A 23251-nucleotide genomic window follows, 5' to 3' on the forward strand; every position below is an offset into this window, starting at 1 on the left:
CTGCTCTCAGGCATCCTCATTGTTTCTTGATATCACTAATGTTTCTATCTTTAGGAAAAGCATGACAGAATCAATTTCTCTTCACTGAAAATGTGCACACATTGTCAAATTTAAATTATCATTAAAAAGCTAATAATTATTCTGGTTTTGAATTTACGTAAAGCTATACCCTTCTGATGTTCTTTTCTTTAAATTCCTCTTTAAACAAAAATTACACAGAATTTTTATGAACTGGATAAAAATAGTGAATATAATTTTCAACTCAAAGTTGTAATTGGGGTAAATTTAATTTTATAAAGCTCATTTTGAAAAGGGAAATGTTTTAAGAGCTTACAGTGGTAACAAAAACAAAACAACTTAGTACCAAGCTTTAGCCACACTGAAAAATAGCAATGGGCTTACTTTAAACATCGGCGAGAGGTAATTCTTCAGAAGCCAGAATTTCACTGGTGTTTCGGTGTTCCGCAGAACAGAAAGCATCATAATCCTATGTAAATGAGCATTAAACCAAATATAAGGCAACTTTCTACTGTTTCAAAGGCTTTAAAACATTTAAAAATATGAATTAAGTTTTCCAGTATGAACTATGGAGAATCAAACTGAAATAGCTTCAAATATTATGGTTGTTAAAAATGAAGTGTGTAAGGATGTGTTTTTACCCAGAAGCCAGTGTGAAGTAGTCCAGTCAGCAAGCTGCTCTGTCACTGTGTGGTAAGTATAAGGCCTTCAAAGAGCAAGGGCTGTGCCCAAGAAAATCACCACAGGGCTAAAGGGCACGAGTAAGCACCAGTACATAGCTCAAATAAGTCTGAGGCGTTCTTGTTGTTGTTTGTTTTTGAAACAGGGTTTCCCTGTGTAGCCTTGGCTCTCTTGGACTCACTTTGTAGACCAGCTGACCTCAAATTCAGAGATCTGCCTGGTCTGCCTGCCTGAGTGTGGGATTACAGGCTGCGCCACCACACCTGGCTTGAGGCATTCTTTGTGGTTCTACATAAACTTTGAGAACTATCCTGCGAATTCTAAATACTATCTCTTTCCCACTGATTTCCTTCTTTTTGCCAAGAAAGATATTCCTTCATGGCAAAAGGAAAATTTACACATTTTTTCTTATTTACCATCTTGTTACATCTGATGCATTTTCTAAACTTAAAGAAAACTATTCTAAATCAAACCAAACTAATGAAATTTAGGTATATTTTAAAAATTACATGTAAAAAAGCAAGATGCACCTGAGTGTGTACCTTGACACAAGCGTGTACCTTGTTAATATTCAGGTAAGAAGCGCTTACAATAACAGTGCATTTGCTCCTTCCTGGCCTTTGTCAGGGCACATAAATACACTCCTGGCTCCGCTGTGAATGGACGCAAATATCAAGGAGCAAACAGGAAAAAAGTTTTCTCTCTCTCTCTCCTTTTTTTTTTTTTCTAGCTCATTCTTTCATTCTGCTGAATCCTGAGCTTTGTAATGTGTGACTTTCTGTAAATACTAGAAAACACTCACTTACCTTAGAAAACGTTCATATAAATGGCCAGAAGCAATGGAGAAAATGTTTAGGATGTCGTTTTCCTTTTTGTTATCTCTTTGTAGCCTTTCTGTGAAGCTTGTAAGAAAAACACAGGATGGCAGATTCTTAGTGTGTGTGTGTATATATGTATATATGTATATATGTATATATATATATATATATATATATATATATATATATATATATATATATATAAGAACTGTATACATCTAAATAATGTGCATCAAAATAACAACTATTATCTTAAACAAACATCTGCCCTGATAATTATAAACTATTTATAAAATTTGAGGTTTATGAGCTCTTTTTTAGACATGGAATTCAATTAAACTTTCTCCATTCTCCTTATTAATGTGAATCTCTGTAACTTCCCAGAATGAAGTATAGCCTGCCTGGTCATAACTACGGTACAGAAACTTAAATAGGCCGACAATGTGGAAAGACACCAAACACGCTGAGCAGAACTGTTAGTCAGGGAGCAACAGGCCTTAAGGGATTAGAGTAGGAATGTAAATGTTCCTCACGAGGCACTCTCCCCAAAATGCTATAAAAATGCCTAAAGTAGTTAGCCAATGACTCATGGGTAAAGTGCCTGCTCTGCATACACAAGACCGGAGTTGGGATGCCCACTACCCATGGAGAGCAATGGAGCAGGGGTGCCCACTACTCGTGGAGAGCAATGGAGCAGGGGCGCCCACTACCCGTGGAGAGCAATGAAGCAGGGGTGCCCACTACCCGTGGAGAGCAATGGAGCAGGGGCGCCCACTACCCATGGAGAGCAATGGAGCAGGGGTGCCCACTACCCGTGGAGAGCAATGGAGCAGGGGTGCCCACTACCCGTGGAGAGCAATGGAGCAGGGGTGCCCACTACCCATGGAGAGCAATGGAGCAGGGGTGCCCACTACTGATGGAGAGCAATGGAGCAGGGGTGCCCACTACTGATGGAGAGCAATGGAGCAGGGGTGCCCACTACCCGTGGAGAGCAATGGAGCAGGGGTGCCCACTACTGATGAAGAGCAATGGAGCAGGGGTGCCCACTACTGACGGAGAGCAATGGAGCAGGGGTGCCCACTACTGACGGAGAGCAATGGAGCAGGGGTGCCCACTACTGACAGAGAGCAATGGAGCAGGGGTGCCCACTACTGATGGAGAGCATAGAGCAGGGTGCCCACTACTGACGGAGAGCAATGGAGCAGGGGTGCCCACTACTGACGGAGAGCAATGGAGCAGGGGTGCCCACTACTGACAGAGAGCAATGGAGCCCACTACCCGTGGAGAGCAATAGAGCAGGGGTGCCCACTACTGACGGAGAGCAATGGAGCAGGGGTGCCCACTACTGACGGAGAGCAATGGAGCAGGGGTGCCCACTACTGACAGAGAGCAATGGAGCCCACTACCCGTGGAGAGCAATGGAGCAGGGGTGCCCACTACCCATGGAGAGCAATGGAGCAGGGGTGCCCACTACTGACGGAGAGCAATGGAGCAGGGGTGCCCACTACCTGTGGAGAGCAATGGAGCAGGGGTGCCCACTACTGATGGAGAGCAATAGAGCAGGGGTTCCCACTACCCGTGGAGAACAATGGAGCAGGGGTGCCCACTACCCATGGAGAGCAATGGAGCAGGGGTGCCCACTACTGACGGAGAGCAATGGAGCAGGGGTGCCCACTACCTGTGGAGAGCAATGGAGCAGGGGTGCCCACTACCCGTGGAGAGCAATGGAGCAGGGGTGCCCACTACCCATGGAGAGCAATGGAGCAGGGGTGCCCACTACCCATGGAGAGCATGGTATTGACAGCGTGCCCCTGTGATCCCAGTGTGGGCAAGGGCAGAGAGTCCTGGGGATTTGTGGCGAGCAAGTCTGGCAAACAGCAAGCTCTAGTTTCAGTAAGAAACCCTGTCTCAAAAACAAGGTGGAGAGCAAGAGAAGAGCCACTTGCGTTGACTGGTGTATGTGCACAGACACGGCTAACGTCACACACTGAAGTTGCTACTTGGTGGGCTGGAGCACCCTGCTTCTAGAGGGTGAGCTTGGTGCCCAGCCCCTACCTGGGCAGCTCACAGTCTCCCTAAGTCCAGCTTCATGGACTCTGACCCCCTCTGCTGCCCTCAGATGACGCCTGCGCATGCACGCAGGAGTGCACAAACACAGATCTTCTCTAAAGCCATGACTGCTGAGGAAGACTGCCAGGAGTTCATGGTCTGCCTTTGCCACATAGGGAGCTAGTGAGAGTGAGTGAGAAAAGAAAACAAGGAAAACGAGTGTCAGAGCCAGAGTGGAGGGGACAACACTAGGAATACACGCCCTCTCAGTCAACAGGAGCACATCTCATCCTGACTGAGGCAGCACGCATAGGCCTCTGTGTACGTATGGACTCTGACTTCCACTGCACTGTTTAGGGGACCCCTGTGCGTGTGAACGAGTGAGCGTATGGCTCTTGTGCCTTCTCTTGGGCTTTTCCCCCTCTGGTTGGGTGTCTTGTCCACTTCCTATGTGCTAGTTTTTGTTTTATTGTATTTTATTATTATCCCTTGGAAACCTGTTTGTTTCTCATGAGAGACAGAAAGGAAGTGGATCCAGACAGAGGGGAGGTGGACGAGCAGGGGAAGGGACAGCGCATCAGGAAACCAAAGAAAATGTAATTAAACAAAAAACTGCAAAACAATCAAAAGCACCAAATTAAATTGGGATAGTCATGATGCATGCCAATTAACTGTTTTTGTTTTGTTTTGTTTTTCAAGACAGGGTTTCTCTGTGTAGCCTTGGCTGCCTTAGACTTGGCTTGTAGACCAGGCTGGCCTTGAACTCACAGAGATCCACCTGCCTCTGCCTCCCGAGTGCTGGGATTATAGGCATGTGCCACCACACCCATAATTCATTATTTTATTTAATTAAAATGTTTATATAAACATATTACTTGTAGTGACTCAGATTTGTAAATGTTTTATAAAGAATATTTTTTGTTAGGGGCCAGAAACATGCCTCAGCATTCAAGAGCACTGGCTTCTCTTGCAGCAGATCTACGTTCAGTTCCCAGCACCCACAGGGCAAGTCACACTGCGGCAACTCCATTTCCAGGGGCTCCAATGCTCTGTTCTGGCATCTACGGGCATACATATAGTGTACAGAAATACACAGAGGCAAAATGCCCACACATGGTAAACAATAAAGTTAAATTTAAAAATATGTTGGTAAGTACAAAATATGATTTTTCAAATCTTTGTTTTTTTTTTTTTTTTTGTAATTCTCTAAGTGGGTAGTAATACAGTCTTTATTAATGAAGGGTAGGCTGTAGAAAAAGGGGCATAAACTGGGACAAGTCTAAAATAGTTGGAGTACTTTTAACTGTGTAACAACAAAATTTATTTAGGATGTTTTATCTATTCAGCTTAAAGTTTTTTTTTCCTTTCTTATTTTTGATGAAGATGACCAACAGTTTACCCTCATAAACTCAAATATAGCTCTGTTCTAGTTAGCTTTAGCTGTCAGCTTGTCATAGACTGTAGTCATCTAAGAAGAGGGATTGGCCAGGTCAGACTGCCATGTGTGTATGTCCATAGTGGACAAGTGATTACAGCTGATGTGAGAGTACCCAGCCCACTGTGGGTGGCATCATTCCCTGCACAGGTGGCTCTGAAAGCCGGGCAAGCCAGCAGCCTGCATTCCTCCATGGCCTCAGCTTCAAGTTACTGCCCGAGTTCCTGCCCTGCCCTCCTTCAGTGATAGTCTGTGAAATAAACCCTTTCCTCCCCAAAATCTTTTGGTTACAGCACACAGAGAAAAACTAGAATTCACTCACACTTCTAAAACTGACTTTCAAAGTTCTCAATGAAGGATCTATAGCAAATGGCTTTATTTGCCAGCCTGTCTTCCTTTCACCTTGAAGTTTAAGCTGGTGTTTTAGGGGGACCACTCTTCCTCAGATTTCATTCTATGAGGCCTTTCTAAGGCCTGCAGGAAAGCATATGACCCAGGTGTGGGCAGTCACCGTGCTCAGTTCAGTGTGGGAAACCTGGCGATGGTTTAAGGCTGGATCAACTATGGAACTTTTGTTGGTATTATACACAAAAAGGCAATTTCTACCTACTGGACAGTAAACCTTTATTTTTAAAGATCTCCCTGGAAGTGTAGGAGGCCAAAAAAAGAGCAGAATTAAGAGATGGAGAAAGTTTCCAGACCATGCCCCTCAAATGCCACCACCATGTCTAGTTTAGTATTATTGAATTATACATATATGAACCAAAGTTTCTCTTGCCTTCTTTGTGGGGCTGGAGGTGGGGCCTGGGCATCACACTGCAGGTAAGCACTCTACTAATGAATAAACCCAAATCCTAAGTTAATACAACTCACAAACGCCCTGTCACCTGCCATGTTACAGCATGATACATGTGTGTGTATACATGTCACACACACACAAACACACACCACACATACACACACACACCACACATACACACCACACACACACTATACACACACACTACACACTACACACCACAGACACCACACACATACCACACACACTACACACACACTATACACACACTACACACCACAGACACCACACATACACTCACCACACACACACACCACACACACTACACACCACACACACCACACACACACCACACATACCACACACACACACCACACCCCACACACACACCACACCCCACACACACACCACACCCCACACATACACTCACCATACACACACACACCACACACTACACACCACACACACCATACACACACCACACATACACACCATACACACACTACACACACACACACCAGACACACACTACACACCACACACACACACTACACACCAGACACCACACATACCACACACATACCACACACCACACACACACCACACACATATCACACACACACCATACCCCCACACACTACACACACACACCACACCCCCCACACATACACTCACCACACACACACATACAACACACACACACACACACACACACACCACACCCCCACACACTACACACACACACCACACCCCCACACATACACTCACACATACACACACACATACACACACACACACACACACACACAGCTCCCTTCCTGCCAGCTCCAGGTTTCCATGTTGGCATTTGTCTCTCCACAGCTCCTAGGAGGGAAGGTCTGTGCTTTATTTTCTTAGATCTTTGCCACCTGAGTGTTTCCTCATTGACCAATCAAGTTATGTCATCAAAATATTTCCAGTTATTGGTAATTACCTTTTAATTGAATCCCACATGCCGCTATTTTGATCAGCAAGGATATCTTCTTTAATTTTACCTGATTTTTTCTTCACCTGGTAGTATGGCAAAGAGAAAACTTAGATTTAATTGATTAATCACAGAGTATGCCATACACGGCAAGAGCCCTGTAGAAGTGTGGGATCCAGGTTCTCTGTGAGCACAATGGTGCAGGTTTACCCTGCCCTGCAACAGCAACTGCAGGAACAGCCTGCCGAGCGAGGAGACCTGCTGGAGCCCGCAGTGCTGGCAAGTCACGTGCATCCACCTGGGCCTGAGACCTTACCAACTTACAACAAGACTTGAGCACTGTTTCTCGCATAATTCAGACCCTTTTCCCTCTTTGTTGTGACAACCCTCCTTCCTCTTCCCGCGGAAGTCCTGGTGATAGCATCCCGTCTTCAGTCCTGCCGCTGATCACATTTGTAACAAAAACTCTTTACGACTCTGCTGCAACCACGGAGTTGTCGCTTTCTCCCACACTGTTGACGAGAATGCTAGTATAGCTCTTCCTTTCTCTCTTCCCCCAATTCACATTTTGGTATTTGCAGATACAAATAATATTTCCTAAGCAAAACATAATTATTTCTCTTGCAATCTGCTAATTCTTTCCACAAGCATATAAAAGCCAGCCACTAACTTATTTTGTGGCTTTTAAAAAGGTTACTTATTTGTGTGTGCGCACACGTGTGTGTGAGATCGCGTGAGTTTATATGTATGCCACATGATGCTAGGTGCCCAAGAAGGCAACAGGCATCGGATACCTTGGAACTGGCATTCTAGGCATTATGAGACCAGCTGACGTGGGTGCTGCAAACAGAGTCCTGCGCTTTTGCAAGAGCAGCAAGTGCTTTTAACCGCTGAGCAACGTTGCCATCCCCAGGCACTAAGTCCTTAGTCTTGGTATTGTATTGTTCAATTTTAAAGGCCTTTACAAAACCTTTTTTACAAATAAAAACCTACCCTAATACCACATACATGCCTAAATCTGCTATGTTTCTTTAAACATAGGATTCTATATTTTAAAATGCTTATTATTTATTTAAATACAAGCATTTCAGATTCTTTATCAAGAATTCTTTTTTAAAATTTATTATAATTTATTCAGATTACATCCCGAATATATGCCACCCCCTGCCCCCTGGCCAGGCCTCTGACAAAGAATTCTTGTATCTGGAATCTAATCTGAATGTGTCTGGCCTTTTTTGTTTGTTGTTTCTGCTGGTTTTATGTATTTATCTTCTACCATGTGCTGGCTTCTACTTGAAAAATCTGATTTGCAGTTTACTGAAATCTTATTCCAGAGATGTTGGATACATCTGCCAGGTAGCTGCCAATCACATGAGTGAGGAACTGGCTTATATCAATTCAAGGTTAAGAAGTTCCTGGATTATTTGGTGACACAAATTTGGGCTGATGAGAGATAATCTATTATGTTTCACCTTTATTTTAATGAAATAATCTAAGAATATACTATTTTACATAGGCTGTGTATTTTAGTTTGTATTAAATTAAACATAAATTACATAAGAATGACCACACAAGTGCTGCAGGGGCCGCAGCCTTCCTGGTGACCAGCAGGGCCTCCTGGTCAGGGCATGTGTGCTTGCCTCCTTCTCACTGAACTCTCAGCCCTGCATGTCTTCTCCTCCTCACTGTCAGGGCTTTGCTCCTTCAGCCACATTGTTACTAGTTTAATACAGGAACATTGATTCAAAAGAGAAACTATGTCCACCATTGTTAAAACCTTTTCTTTTTCCCTCCCTCCCTTCCCCTCCCTTCCTCCCTTCCCCTCCTCTTCTGAAGCACAAATCAGTGTTACTGGAGTCTAACATAATCCTCTGGGTGTCCTCATAGAAGGGAGAAAGGACAGTGAGGGAAACAGGCAACTCCTGTAACTCCAGGGTGAGATGCCTCAGGCTCCTGCACTCACATTCACAAACAATTAAAAACAATAAACCTTTCACAAAAAAGATTCTGTAAAAATTGTTCTTAATAGAAAAAAAAAAAAAAAAAGACACAAAAAGGCTGTGAGGTGGTGAGGGAGGGAGAGGAGGGGTCAGGTATTCAGGAGGCAGGAGGATCTCTTTTGAGACCAGCCTGGTCCATACAGCAATTTCTGGACCAGCCATGGCTACATAGTGAGACCCTGTCTCAAAACAAAACAAAACAAAACAAAACAAAACAAAACAAAACCAACTAACACCAAAATGCCTACTCTGTCTAAGAGACAAATGTCACCTTTTCTTTCCAGACTAACTTCTCAGCCTGTGCTTCCGGCTTACCCTCAGAGGCGGACGCACAGCATCATCTGGTTACAGAGAGGAAATGTTATGATACAACAAAATCTAAAAAACAAAACAAAAAACCAAAAACACCAAAAACCCCCCAAAAACCACAACAAAAGAAAACCATTCCTTTTGTCTTCAAGTTCCACTTTCCTTCTTTTCACTGAGTCACAATACAAAATTATAGAGAACAGATTTTTAGTTGATATACAAACAGAATGAAGAGGAAAGCTGCATTTGTTAACGTCTCTGAGAGATTCAAGTACCTGTATCTTCAGTATCTTGCTCTTGAAAGTGTTTAAGGCAACAGTGACGTCGCCTCCTTTGGTCCCCGAGTCTGCTCCTTCATGCCTGAAATAGAAGAGCACAAATGTCTATAATTTATTCAAGAATAGACTATAATTTTGATGATATAAATAATTCCTTTACAATAAAATTGTGTCATATGTTCAATTTATATATACCAAATATTATAATTAAATATTTAATTAAACGTATTTTAATATAAATTAAAATGATCTAAAGGTACTTATCAAATTTAACATCCTAATTACTCTCGAAGCTAACATTCTTGCTCCTCTTTGCTGCACTGTGACATGGAACTTGTTGCAGAGGCCCTGTTGTCACTGTGTTTGCAGTGCTGTCCCTGAGCACTGGGATTCCCAGAATGAGCTGCTGTAACTGGATCACATCTCTCTCACCACAAACTATGCAAAAAAGACACCGTAAATGTGCTAAAACAAACATGGAGAAAATATATTCACTGAATATACCATTCAAAACTAGAGATCAGGTTATACAATATGACAGTCTCAAAAATGACGATATAATAAAAATTTCAGAGAAGGTCCCAATTAATAAAATTAGAGATGGAAAAGTGCTAAGGGCACTAGGGCTTATGCTCACAGATAAGCACCAGGGGTTTCGGGATTGGTAAACACTGGGGTTGTAAAAACAATTAAAATGAGAGACAGTTCCTAGACTTAAAAGTTTTCAATTCAGAGGAATTCTACTGTCAAAACTTCCCCATACCCACCAGCATTTAGCATGCCCCAAACTGAAAGGCTCTGTTAAACTCGGCGACCCACAGTCCATCTCTGACGCCCACTTCTGTCACTTCAGTTCTGTCTTACAGCACACGCCATGCACATGACTCCTTAGACTTCTAAAGTGCGGGGCGAGCGTGGTGCCTGAATGAACTCCAGAGATTACTTGCCCTCTATACTAAGGAAGTCTCTCAGGAGAACTACTTACATAATGGAATTAAAGTTTGCCAAAGAGGAAGAAATTGGAGGCCAAATTAATAGCTCCCTGTTCATCTTATTGTATTTTGGTATATACTTCCTTGTTTTTCTAGAATGACCACGTGGGGATCCTCGCACTGTGGTAACCAACACAGGCCTCTGATGCCCTCTAACTTCACGTTCCCACTGTTGGGGGAACTAGAGCAGCGGGCAGGACCCTGCCCAGCAGCTGGTCGCTAGGAAGCAGAAAGGATTCCAATGTATACCACACAAATGTCACATTTTAAAATAATGTTTAAATACTTCTAGTTAGGTACTGCTCAGAGACAGCGGCAGCTTTAGTTCTTTAACTCACTGTTGCCTGAGACCAAGCTGGAGCCCCTGGATGCACTCTGGCAGGGAGGTTCTAGAAGAAACGTCATCTCAGGCCACGGAGCTGCAGCGATAACGGCTATTACTGCGCCTGCTCTGAGCACTACGTTAGGTTCTTTCTCGGTGCCCTAAGACCGTCATCTATGGATGCACACTTATTATCCTAGATGTAAACTGAGCCTCGCTGGTCCAGGTCTCCACTATGGCTCCCCAGCCCTGTTAACAGTAGCTACCAGACACAGTGGGATCAACAGCTTAAGGAAAGCCATCAGCTAAGCAGAGGAAACAGACTTCCCTGAGAAGGCACTGAGGCAGGGAAAGAAGCCACTCCAGTTATACTCTCAGAAAGGGTTAAGACTCTGCCCTATAACAGCGAAGTCTTCCCTACAGATGACAGAAATGACCATGCATCAGAAAAGAATTATTGTTTTTCCTAGAATTCTAAATATAAAAATTTAAACTTTTAGAAAGAGAAAGAAAAAAAAAACCCCAACAATAACTACTCTGGCTTTTCATTTCTCACCCCAAACCCTGAGTAACAGGAGACAATGGGGAAGCCTCGCGCCAGCTCTTCCGTGTTGTTTCTGGTGTGTGACTTTTACAGACAGTGCCTGTGTTAGCGGTAGACTGGACAGTACTGCGCCTGTTCCAGGCTACACGGCCTGAGCCACGGAGAATGTGCTGGGACTTGTGCCCTTTCCATGGCCACTTTTCTTGCTGCCAGCAGATGTCAGCTTGTGCAACTTTGTGTTTGTGGACTTGTCTGGTGATCCACTGGGTGGCAGGATTCTTCTGATAACTTTATAGAATGTATCAATATGGATAACGCCCCCAAAATTTATATGTGGACTCTTCACCAACCCAGTAGGAATTCAGGACTCTCAAGCACACAGTGGCATCCAGCTCCCTCCTCCTCCTCCTTAGCAGCAGACTGAAGGCTTCAGGCAAACTGTAGCTAGTCAAGGGCTACCATGGTGGACACGAAGCCTGCATATGACACAATCTTGCTTGGCCTTGTCCCCAGCCTTCTTGCTTTATCAGGCTAGGTGGGGCAGGGGCCCTGTGCAAAGAGCTTGTGGTACTGCCAGCAGAGAACCCTAGGAAGGAAGTGCATCCCACCAGACAGGGACTGCAGCTTCCCCAACAGCTCATGGCTGTATTTGTGTGCACCCATCTCAGCTCACCTGAGGAAAGGAAGAAGCCTTTCTCCACACGCCAACTAGCCTTAATAGTAACATGCAATATTCAAATTTACTTCTTGGCTGTCATTTATACATTAGGACACTAGAAACTTTCTGGCACCAGAGAAAGGGTAGCAGACTACTGGTGTTTCTGTATACATGTGTGGAAATGTGGCACACCCTACGAGAACCCAGCATCAGACAGCTAAAAACATTTTTTCCCAAAAATAGTTTGACAATTTCATCTATGTACACAACACATTCTGGTTCCAGCCCTCATCTCCCTCCACATCTAACGGTATCTCCCGTTCCTCACCTGTCCCTTTCCCAGATTCATGAATTAGGCTTTGTGGTAGGACCCAGGTAATTTACCAGGGCACCTGAGACTACTAAGCAGCACTATCCACTGGCACCCAGGGGTCATCTCTGAGCATGCAACTGAAGGCAGGAGCCCCCACTTCCCTGAATCAGCAGTGTGCACAGGCTCATTCTCACATAGAGCCAGCTGTTGAGAGTTCAAGATAAACGTCCACACAGGCTTGTACATTTAAATGCTCGGTCCCCACATGGCAGTGCTGCTGGGGAAGATGTCTCTGGAAGCCGTCTGTGAGGGCTTAGAGCCTTGTGCTTCTTCCGGCTGGCTCTCTCTGCTTCGCGTCTGAGGGTGAGTACTCAGCGCTCTGCTCCAGCAGCTGTGCCTACCGCTAGCTGCCAAGCCTTCCCACCATGATGGACTTCTATCCCTCCAGAGCTATGATCCAAAATAAACCCCTTCTTTTTTTTTTTTTTCTTTTCTTTTTTTTTTTTATTAATTTATGTCTTGTTACATCTCATGTTTATCCCATCCCTTGTAATCCTCCCATTCCTCCCCACCCCCCCATTTTCCCGTTATTCCCTCCCTATGACTGTTCCTGAGGGCATTACTCCCCCTGTATATGCTCATATGGTATCAAGTCTCTTCTTGGCTACTTGCTGTCCTTCCTCTGAGTGCCACCAGGTCTCCCCCTCCAGGGGACATGGTCAAATGTGAGGCACCAGAGTACGTGAGAAAATCATATCACACTCTCCACTCAACTGTGGAGAATATTACAACGGAAATACAAGAAAATGACCTCAAATCCTTAGTAATAAACCCCTTCTTCCATAAGTCTCTTTGATCATGGTGTTTTATCACAGCAATAGAAAAATAGTGCATGCCCTATCCGGCTCAGGAGATGACACGCCTCAGCCCTTTGCCCTATCTTCTGCCTCCTCTTCTGCTACGTTACCTGAACTTCGGAGGAGATAGCATAAACATCTTACTCAGCTCTTTTTTCTTTTGTGGTGGTGGCTGTTCCCTAGACTCACTTGCAGCTACAGTTCAGGCTAAGTAGATTCTGCTGAACAGACAAATACATTTTCATGGGTCCTAGAACTTGAAGGAGAAATGTGCTAATGTTTTGCTGGGTTTTTGTTGTTGTTGTTGTTTTTGTTTTTGTTTTTGTTTTTATGTTTTTTGACACACACAACCACGGAGACATGAAGCTTTGCAGAAAATCTAGCAGTTCACTTGCTTAGCTGTCTGGGCGCAGAAAGCCAGCTGTTGTGTATCATGATAGCAGCAGCTTCTTGTTTTCTTACTTTGAAACCATGGGAAGGTAGTAATTCCTTTTCTTGTTGTGTTCCATTCCTGGGAGCCAGCTCTTAACCGTCTAAGTAGAGTATGGATCTGGAGGGACTGGTTGGCTGCTAGTAGTTACTTGAGTTTGTGTCACAGTGGGACAGACATAAAGAGTGAGAAACCAGATAGACCCAGATGTTGGGGCTGTCAGATCTCAGCTGACACCAAGGCCGAAAGGTTTTTGGGTACAGCTTAAAGTCTAGTGCTTTGCAGGCCTTCCCAGATGCTAGGTTTGCTAGGGTAGGCTTGATTTTGGGGTCCAGGGCAAAGTTGTGATTATTTCTTAGTATACCAAGCAGAGAATTTCTCAAGGCTGTGCTGCCAGCAGCTGGAGGAGGTGACAGGTTATAAGAACCTGTCCTTCCTGTTCTCTTCAATGCATTTGTTTTTATTTATTTCCGGCCACAGTCCTGTGTTAGTATCTCAGTGTTGTGCATGGCTAGTACTTAAAATCCTACGGAGTGGCTACGCTCTGAAAAGCCATTCTCTCAGCCTGCATACAAACAGATCTAATGTTTAAAGCATTTTAATTACCATTATGGTAATCTGATATGTAACACTAAGCAATTATTTACATATAAAGTTTTAAAAGTGGTTTGGATAACTCACCCAACTATTTCATAAATATCTTCAGATTTTCCTTCATGTAGTTTCAGTATCCAAGCACCTGGGTTTGCTTTTAGTTGAAAATACCCCTTTGTAGATGAAAGGGAGAAACTATCAATTACATTGATAATAATATCCAATTATTCACTAAATATTATATATGAATTAGCTAGGAAAGTATGTGGTAGCAGTGGAACAAGAAAGTTCTACAAATGAATTTCAAGGAAGAAGATTTTACAAAAAGCTATAAAACGTATGCCTTTTCCCTGCCTTGAGACAGGACTTCACCATGACTGACTGACCCAATTTTTCTTTCTTTCTTTTCTTTCTTTTTTTTTCCTGTCCTCGACTTGCTTTGTAGACCAGGCTGGTCTCAAACTCACAGAGATCTGCCTGCCTCTGCCTCCCTAAGTGCTGGGATTTACAGGGGTACACCACTGCACCTGGCAATTCTTCCAAATTTTAAAAGTAAGTATCGTATTTACAGATTCAACGTCAGAGAACTGGAGAGACGGCTCAGGGGTCAATAACACCTGCTGCAGATTAGAGTGTGGTTCCAGCACAGAGACTGGGCACCTCGCAGCCACACAGATTAGAGTGTGGTTCCAGCACAGAGGCTGGGCACCTTGCAGCCACACAGATTCCAGCTCCAGGGGATCTGATGGCACCTCCTGGTCCCTATAGGCACCTGCATATACATGGCAGACATTCATATAGACATATACACAGAAATATAAATAAAATAAATCTTTAAAAGGTTTAATTTGTTTTCTATTAGCTGTTCAACAATTTGAGAGTGAGGAGGTCTTTATCTTCACTATCAGGAAAACATGAGAAATTCCACCGAGATGTTAAATTGCATTAATTCAGTATTTAGAATACTTACAAGATTGGCCATCACTATTGTGTCAACTAAGGCAGGCGTGCTCTTTGTGCCCAGTGTGAACTGGAGGCCCCGCGGGGGCTGCTCTGTGGTCACATCAAAGCAATGGCCCTCGAGCAGCAGGTGCTCTACCTCATACTCTGCCGTAACGGCCTTCTCAGTCTGGAAAGAAACATGTTACTTTCTGTGTATTACAAATCACAAGAATATACATTTTGTAATGAATAAAAGTAATGATTTTTCACTAAAACAATACCCTTTGGTTTATAACCTCAAGTCTTCCTTTAACATATGACTGAACTGTTAATTCACCAGTTTCTGCAAGACAAATGATCAGGATTTTTCTATTCCATACCAAGTCTTTTCTAATTTCATGATATAGTTACCAGTAACAGCAAGTAGGAAGAAAGGACGCCTGACTCAGTGGTCCATAACTAGCAGCATCCAGAGCTCTCTTTAAGGCAGGCTTATATGTGTTAATTATTAAAAAAAAAAAGGTTCAGTTATTTCAAACTGGGACAGAAAACCAAGTTATCACCTACTGGCTTTCTTGTAATTAAGAAATTAATGTTTATGGTTTAAGTACAAGTAAATGCCATTTATTTAAAAATTAAAATTAAGCTTTCCAAAGCAGAGCAAAGTAGATAAAAGAGAAAGCACCTATAGATGAAACATTCATATAAACATGAACACATTTGAAGTTTTGTGGGCTAATTCAAGCAGTTACGTAGAGCTCACGTCCTGATTAAACATGGTTTTCTTGTAATCAATGTCTCCATCAGCCTCTCTGAGACCAGGCCTCACGGGCAGTCTGCGGTACTCTGCTGTGTTTTGACTCCTAAGAAGCCGGGAAAATAAGGATATCCACACCATTGTATCTGCCATCCGTAAAGACATTTTTTAAAGGCTTGGGTATTTCACCTGTTTTTTTCTTTGTAAATATTATATTTTAGGGAAAGGACTTTTCTATCCCTTCCATGCACAGCATGATCAAATATGAATGTAAACAAACAATATATGATTTTTACAGTTTAGAAGTTTTGCTGAGCAAAACATAGCAGATGACGTTTGACCTTTGAAAACACTCACAACAGGAGGGTTTCAATGCCGTAGCACGATGCTTAGAAGCGTTGTCAGCAGTCTCTGGAAGCATGCCACTCTGCCTGGCCCTTGCTCCTTGGTGTCGCTATCTCAGCAGTGACTGGAGTGCTGTGTGTCGCGTCTCCTGGGACATGACTCTTAGTAGCTATCACTTGCTTATCCAATGCTAAGGTTCTTAGGTATTTGTGGTTGTTAGTCTAGTGATGAACTTCATATACGAAGTATATACAAAACCCTTAGAGCCATTACTTAATTAAGTTTATTTACTTTATACCCAGGTAGCAGCTTCCCATCTGCTCCCTTCCAGTCCCCCCCCCTTCCCTCCTCTCCCCCCACTCACCCCTCCTCCCCCCCCTCCCCCCACTCACCCCTCCTCCCCTCCCCTCCCCCCACTCACCCCTCCCCTCCCCCCACTCACCCCTCCTCCCCTCCCCTCCCCCCACTCACCCCTCCTCCCCTCCCCTCCCCCCACTCACCCCTCCTCCCCTCCTCTCCCCCCACTCAACCTCCTCCCCCACTCACCCCTCCTCCCCTCCCCTCCCCCCACTCACCCCTCCTCCCCTCCCCTCCCCCACTCACCCTCCTCCCCTCCCCTCCCCCCCTCACCCCTCCTCCCCTCCCCTCCCCCCCACTCACCCTCCTCTCCCCCCACTCACCCTCCTCCCCTCTCCTCCCCCACTCACCCCTCCTCCCCTTGTCCTCCGCCCACTCACCCCTCCTCCCCTCCTCCTCCTCCCATGTATATCAACCAGCCCTGGCATATCAAGTGAGCAACTTTTTAAGTTGAAGATATTCAGAGGGAGACAGTAAGTTAAAAGAACGATGTTCCTTTTGCTCTTGCAGGAAGAAACATTCATACACATGTACTCTAGTCACTTTTGAATTTCTTGCTATGTAGCTCAGGTTGGCCAGGAACTTAAAACAATCCTTCTGCCACCGTCTTCAAAATGCTGAGATTACAAGTGTGCCCATGGTCGACTCAGTTGTGTATTTCTGCTCTTACCTAAATTTCCTTTCTACTCTAGTAAATGGCTCTACACATTATTTGAAAAAGCTCTGGGACAGTTACAGATTCTTTAAATATTATATTACACAATAGGAATAAAGGAGTCAGAAAGGTAACACCAAAACTAATAAAGACCCTCCCCTTATTCACTGCATTTATCATGACCTGGGACCTTGCTGTCTGACTGCAGAGTTGCAACTACCACCTACCAGCCATGGGAAGGCCGTGAGATTTGCTACGACGCACTGCTAAACTCAGTGTCTACAAAAGACAAGATTGTTACCATCCAGCAGGAATTTTATTTCTCAGCTTTTAATTGTACCACTGCCAACTTGTCACTGTTTTGGTTGGGGTCTTTATGATTATAGTAACAATTCACATTGTTTATTCTCTTCATGAGACTCCCAAGACCTTTCTCAGAGATCTCCTGGATTGTGAAGACAGCAGGGCTTTTCCTTTTCCACATTCCTTTACACATTTTATTATTTTGTATATTACTCTGTACTTCACGTAAAGGCTGGTGTAGGTGATGACTATAGCACAGCTGTAGGCTTCTTTTAGGGGAGAGCCAGATCAATGACAAGGTCAGCAGAAACTTCACTACAACAAAGTCTTTAGGCCAAAGGCACATGAGACAACATGTGCCAGATTCTTATGTTCTCACATGCTATGCCCTCTTCTATAAGGAAGATGACAAGTACAAAGCTACAGATAGTTTTGAAGGAAGACAATAAGGACCATTTCTCCCAATTTCAGGCAACCTCTTTCAAAGTGTTTGTATGTTATTTGTTCCTGAAAACTTTTGCATTTCAATATTTTGAAAGATTCAATATATGTTAACATATCATCCCACAGCTTAATCCAAATAGTCTCAGGGAGTCTGCACCACACACACCTCAACATGAGATAACTTAAGGGACAATAAGAGACAGGAGGAAAAGAGAGGGGGTGAAAAGAAGAAAGGGAGGAAATGGTCCAAGAGCCAAAAGCTGGATAGCAGCTGTGTCGCTGAAGGGGAGGACAGCGACCAACGTGGGGAGGACAGCGACCAACGTGGGGAGGACAGCCTCCGACACAAGAGGAACCCCAGAGCCACCACCCAGCAGATCTGCAGTTCAACTAGACTGGACTCTTGGGGTCTGCACACTACAGGTCTGTGAAACTCTTTCTTGGAACTCAATCAAAATCCTGGTAAAACACCATTTAAAAAAGATCCCTGCTCCAATCAATTTGCTACTTGCAATGGATGCAGTTGTACTGATAAAGATAAACACAGCTTTATGGTGCAAGGATAGAAAAAGAATTTTCAAGTAAATAAAATGTCACATGTACACGCACACAGAAAAATGGACTTAAAACCAAAATTACTCCAAAGAGTTTAAAGAAGATAAATTCATGATGATTAAGGGAACAAAATATCACAAGAATGCTGTAATTCTTAAAATATATAAACTGAGCATTGGTGTACTGAATTTAATAAAACCAACAAGCTGGGGGAGGCACACATAGGCACTGCTGTGGGGAGGTAAACTGAGGAGCTTCCTCAGGACACTCAGCGGAGAGCCCACGTGACCCAGCTCCTGAGTAGACAAGAGCACGGGCGGATCTGAGCATCTGGATTTCGGCGGCACTACACTTGATGCACATTTACATTGTCATGGGTTATGGAGTCAATCTACATATCCCTCAGCAGATGAATGCTAAGATGAGCGCGATGAACAGGAATACAATCACACCATCTGAAGGTAAACGGATGGCACTGGAAATCATGGTAAGCAAAATAAATTAGGCTCACAAACATAAGTTTGTTTTCCCTCTTTGTGGTTTCCAGATTTTCTGTAGGCACATAAAATAATTATATATATATAATATATTATATAATTGTGTTTATATATCTGGGGGTATTTATTTCTAGCTGAAAAAAATGTCCTTATAACACTTTTTACCATGTAGACTGAATATATGCTAATAAAAAGGTAAACCACTCTCTTCACTTCTCTCCCATGGACGGTGAGCACAGGCGAGAGAGTTCTCAGTGTTTACGTTGCAGAGGTCACACTGGAAGTGATGGGAAGCAGAGGTGCATAGTCTGCCCACCATGTTGCTTCCGGCTTTTCTGGCTTAATATCTGTGCAGGCTGATTTCTCTACCTATGAGCCGCACACCTCAAAATGTGTTCTGAGTTAAACTTCTAGAAGTTAAACTGGCCAAGCAAAGCAGGTACTTAATTCTGTCAGTCTATACTGCCATATTCTATCTCCAAACGGTCTACATTGTTTATCTCCACTGCGAGAGTGTGGCAGGGGTCAATAAGAACGGTGAGGGCAGCTACAAACCTGCAAAGGGAGAAGCTGAATTTGGAAGTGAGGTAAATATAAAAATCAAGGAAAAAGACCGTATTGAGACCTGGTTATGAGAATGTTGATATCCATGCATGACTGACTGCTCACTGACTGACTGCAGCCTTGACAGACAAGGGTTTGTCCTGTGACTGCTCACTGACTGACTGCAGCCTAGACAGACAAGGGTTTGTCCTGTGACTGCTCACTGACTGACTGCAGCCTTGACAGACAAGGGTTTGTCCTGTGACTGCTCACTGACTGACTGCAGCCTAGACAGACAAGGGTTTGTCCTGTGACTGCTCACTGACTGACTGCAGCCTTGACAGACAAGGGTTTGTCCTGTGACTGCTCACTGACTGACTGCAGCCTAGACAGACAAGGGTTTGTCCTGTGACTGCTCACTGACTGCAGCCTAGACAGACAGGGTTTGCTGTGTGACTGCTCACTAAGTGACTGCAGCCATGACAGACAAGGGTTTGCCCTGTGACTGCTCACTGACTGACTGCAGCCTTGACAGACAAGGGTTTGTCCTGTGACTGCTCACTGACTGACTGCAGCCATGACAGACAAGGGTTTGCCCTGTGACTGCTCACTGACTGACTGCAGCCTTGACAGACAAGGGTTTGTCCTGTGACTGCTCACTGACTGACTGCAGCCTAGACAGACAGGGTTTGCTGTGTGACTGCTCACTAAGTGACTGCAGCCATGACAGACAAGGGTTTGCCCTGTGACTGCTCACTGACTGACTGCAGCCTAGACAGACAGGGTTTGCTGTGTGACTGCTCACTGACTGACTGCAGCCATGACAGACAAGGGTTTGCCCTGTGACTGCTCACTGACTGACTGCAGCCTAGACAGACAAGGGTTTGTCCTGTGACTGCTCACTGACTGACTGCAGCCTAGACAGACAAGGGTTTGTCCTGTGACTGCTCACTGACTGACTGCAGCCTTGACAGACAAGGGTTTGCCCTGTGACTGCTCATTGACTGACTGCAGCCTTGACAGACAAGGGTTTGTCCTGTGACTGCTCACTGACTGCAGCCTTGACAGACAAGGGTTTGTCCTGTGACTGCTCACTGACTGCAGCCTTGACAGACAAGGGTTTGCCCTGTGACTGCTCACTGACTGACTGCAGCCTTGACAGACAAGGGTTTGCCCTGTGACTGCTCACTGACTGACTGCAGCCTTGACAAGGGTTTGTCCTCTTCCTTCTCACAATGACTTACATCTTTTAAGTTAATATTATCGAGGTCACAGTTGCTGTGCACGGTCTCAACCAGCCATCCTTCTGGGGTGATCATGTTGAGAGTGAGCAGGAATGACTCCGGGATGTCCAGGAATTTTGCCACTGGCCCACGAGAAGGACTATTGTTGGCCCCTAACATCAGCTCTGGTTCCATAACGAAGCGGTAAAAGCTGTTAATAAAACACAAAATATTGTGACTAAATTAAAATGATTATTTGTTCCTCATATATTTAAAAACTGCCAATGGCTTGATAAATGTAACTATAAAGTCTTAAAAAGTCAAATATACACTGTAAGACACAAAAGCTGAGATTATTTTATATGATTGTTTATTGTATGAACATAATTAGAATTTCCTTGAAATACAGCGAAGTGTATGCACTCTATCTGTACCCATTTCTTCTGCCTTTCCTCACATTTGTTCAGTCTACATTTTGGCTGTTTTATTAGCTCATATCACTACAAAAAAGAGAAATGAGAGGCAGAAAATAAGTAAAATTCAAGAGAAAAATCTGATACCAATTTTAGAAGTTCAACTCAAATCAAACAAATGAAGTGGAGTCAAATGCACCTGCTTAGTCGATCATTAGACATAAGTGCAGTTTTTCTGTATGTTAGCCTCATCCTTCAATAGACTCATATAGGAATTAATCATTTTGAAGAATAGTGCGAGCCAATATCAGGAACATAAAAATGATTGTTTCAGTTCTCTAATGTATTTTTCAATCCTGTTAAGCTCAAGCTCATATTGTGAGTTCTACATTTTTCACTATTCAACTGCTATTTTGATTTTTCTTAAGAAAGATGGTCTTTAAACTAAGAATAAAAATCGTGTGAGCTCTGCTGCAGCGCTCAACGCTCAGTGGATGAGAGGGGGAGCACGGAGAAGGGCTGTGATGCACGTCTGGGTGTTGTGGTGCTGAGGGACTGAGGACTGCGGTCCTCCGCGGTGGTTACCTGCTGCTAAGGCATCTCTCGCACACTTCCCCTGAGACCCCGGCAAGGGGCAGAGAGGGGAAAAGCAGGGCGAGGACCAGTCTGCTTACCTTCTGTTGCAGAAGTTAGTCACCTAATTTGGCCATATTTTGTTCCTGAAAAAAGACACTAGAGCCACCCTTACGCTGCAGGAGAATTTACACAGAACGCTGACAGAACCCTCTGGAAGGAGACATGAAGGAAGCCGCATTCAAACTACAGAAGTGAAGGAACAGAGAGACACGAGGGAGAAGAGCCGTGGAGCAGATACAGTGCGCAGAATGCCAAACACAGCACAAATGTTAGGGAAGTATTTTTTTTTCTAGAAATGAACTTTCTCTAGAATTTAGTAAAAACAATTTCAGTGGCAAAGAAAAAATATTGAAGAGAAATGCAGGAGAGGTACAAAGAGCATTGCATTAGTCTGGTAAAGTTTACAGGAAAAAGAAGGACGGAAAAAAAATCAATATTCTAGGCCATAGAAAGTCAAGGGAGCAATTTTTTTCCAAGTAGGGTTTCGCTGTGTATCCTTGGCTGTCTTGGAATTCACTCTGTAGTCTAGGCTGGCCTTGAACTCACAGAGATCGGCCTGCCTCTGCCTCCCGAGTGCTGGGACTACAGGTGTGTATACCACAACTACCTGGCAAGGGAGCAATTTTAAAAATGATGTGCTTGATGGTGACGCACACATGCATGCAGTGCCTGAGGATGTCAGGCCCTGGAGGTGCAGTTATGGAGTGCTGTGAGCTGTTATGTAGGTGCTGGGAACCAAGCTCCTGTCCTCTGCGAGAGAACCAAGTACTTTTCAATGCGGAGCCATCTCTCCGGCCCTTGAAACACTTCTCAATAAATGCTCCTAAATCAAATTTCTAAAAACGCCTATAAACAACAATACCACTTCTGCCTGAGGGAGATGACTTAGTGTGACGGCAGTTAGGGAGGGACACACAGGGCTGGCCACCAGCAGAGCCTCCCCTCCTGCACTCAGCCCCTCAGCCCCACTCACCTGTCTAGCGGGGGTTCTGACAGCTTGCCCCTGCAGTTCATGAACAGCTTTATCCTCGCGTTCACAATCTTTCCAAGCACCTATTTAAAAAGCCCATATTTGATTTTCAAATGACATAATGGTTAACGATTACTGAGCACACATATGCACCATGCACTGCATAAGCCATTCAGATGGCACTGTCACATTTAACCCTCAAACACTCTCACACCTTTGTATATGTCAGGCGCAGAGACTGACCTGCCTACGGCCACAGGAAGTTACAGAAGAGGCTGACATTCAGATAACTCTAAGTCACTAATGCTTTGATTAAAATAACTTCCTTTCAGAAATTTTAAATTTCCTTAGCAGTGAAGGAGCAATATAATTTCTAGAGCCTTGATTTGCAAAGACAAAGTGGTAGCCTCACAATACTGCCTAGGATTCTCTGATTGCTTTAGAATTCCATGCTAAATCTAAAAGAGATATAGAAAGTTCTAGGCTCCATACAGATGGCCTACTCTTTCTTTTCTTTTCACTGTCACTAAATCAGTAAGAAGCGGGAGAA

The 23251-nt window shown here is 44.1% G+C and overlaps 1 protein-coding gene across 1 annotated transcript in view; it reads right to left on the reverse strand.

Moving 5' to 3' along the window:
* Uggt2 (UDP-glucose glycoprotein glucosyltransferase 2) overlaps positions 1 to 23251 on the reverse strand; it is a 135292-nt gene that overhangs the window by 19019 nt on the left and 93022 nt on the right. Inside the window, exons 26-33 of the mRNA XM_051160970.1 lie at positions 22705 to 22784; positions 20704 to 20893; positions 15032 to 15190; positions 14149 to 14234; positions 9349 to 9433; positions 6774 to 6850; positions 1506 to 1601; positions 403 to 487 (exon numbers count right to left, since the gene is read on the reverse strand). Of these exons, the coding sequence (XP_051016927.1) occupies positions 403 to 487; positions 1506 to 1601; positions 6774 to 6850; positions 9349 to 9433; positions 14149 to 14234; positions 15032 to 15190; positions 20704 to 20893; positions 22705 to 22784 (858 nt within the window). The remainder of the gene's footprint in view (positions 1 to 402; positions 488 to 1505; positions 1602 to 6773; positions 6851 to 9348; positions 9434 to 14148; positions 14235 to 15031; positions 15191 to 20703; positions 20894 to 22704; positions 22785 to 23251) is intronic.

Source organism: Acomys russatus, chromosome 18, assembly GCF_903995435.1.
Source record: "Acomys russatus chromosome 18, mAcoRus1.1, whole genome shotgun sequence".
NCBI lineage: Eukaryota > Metazoa > Chordata > Mammalia > Rodentia > Muridae > Acomys > Acomys russatus.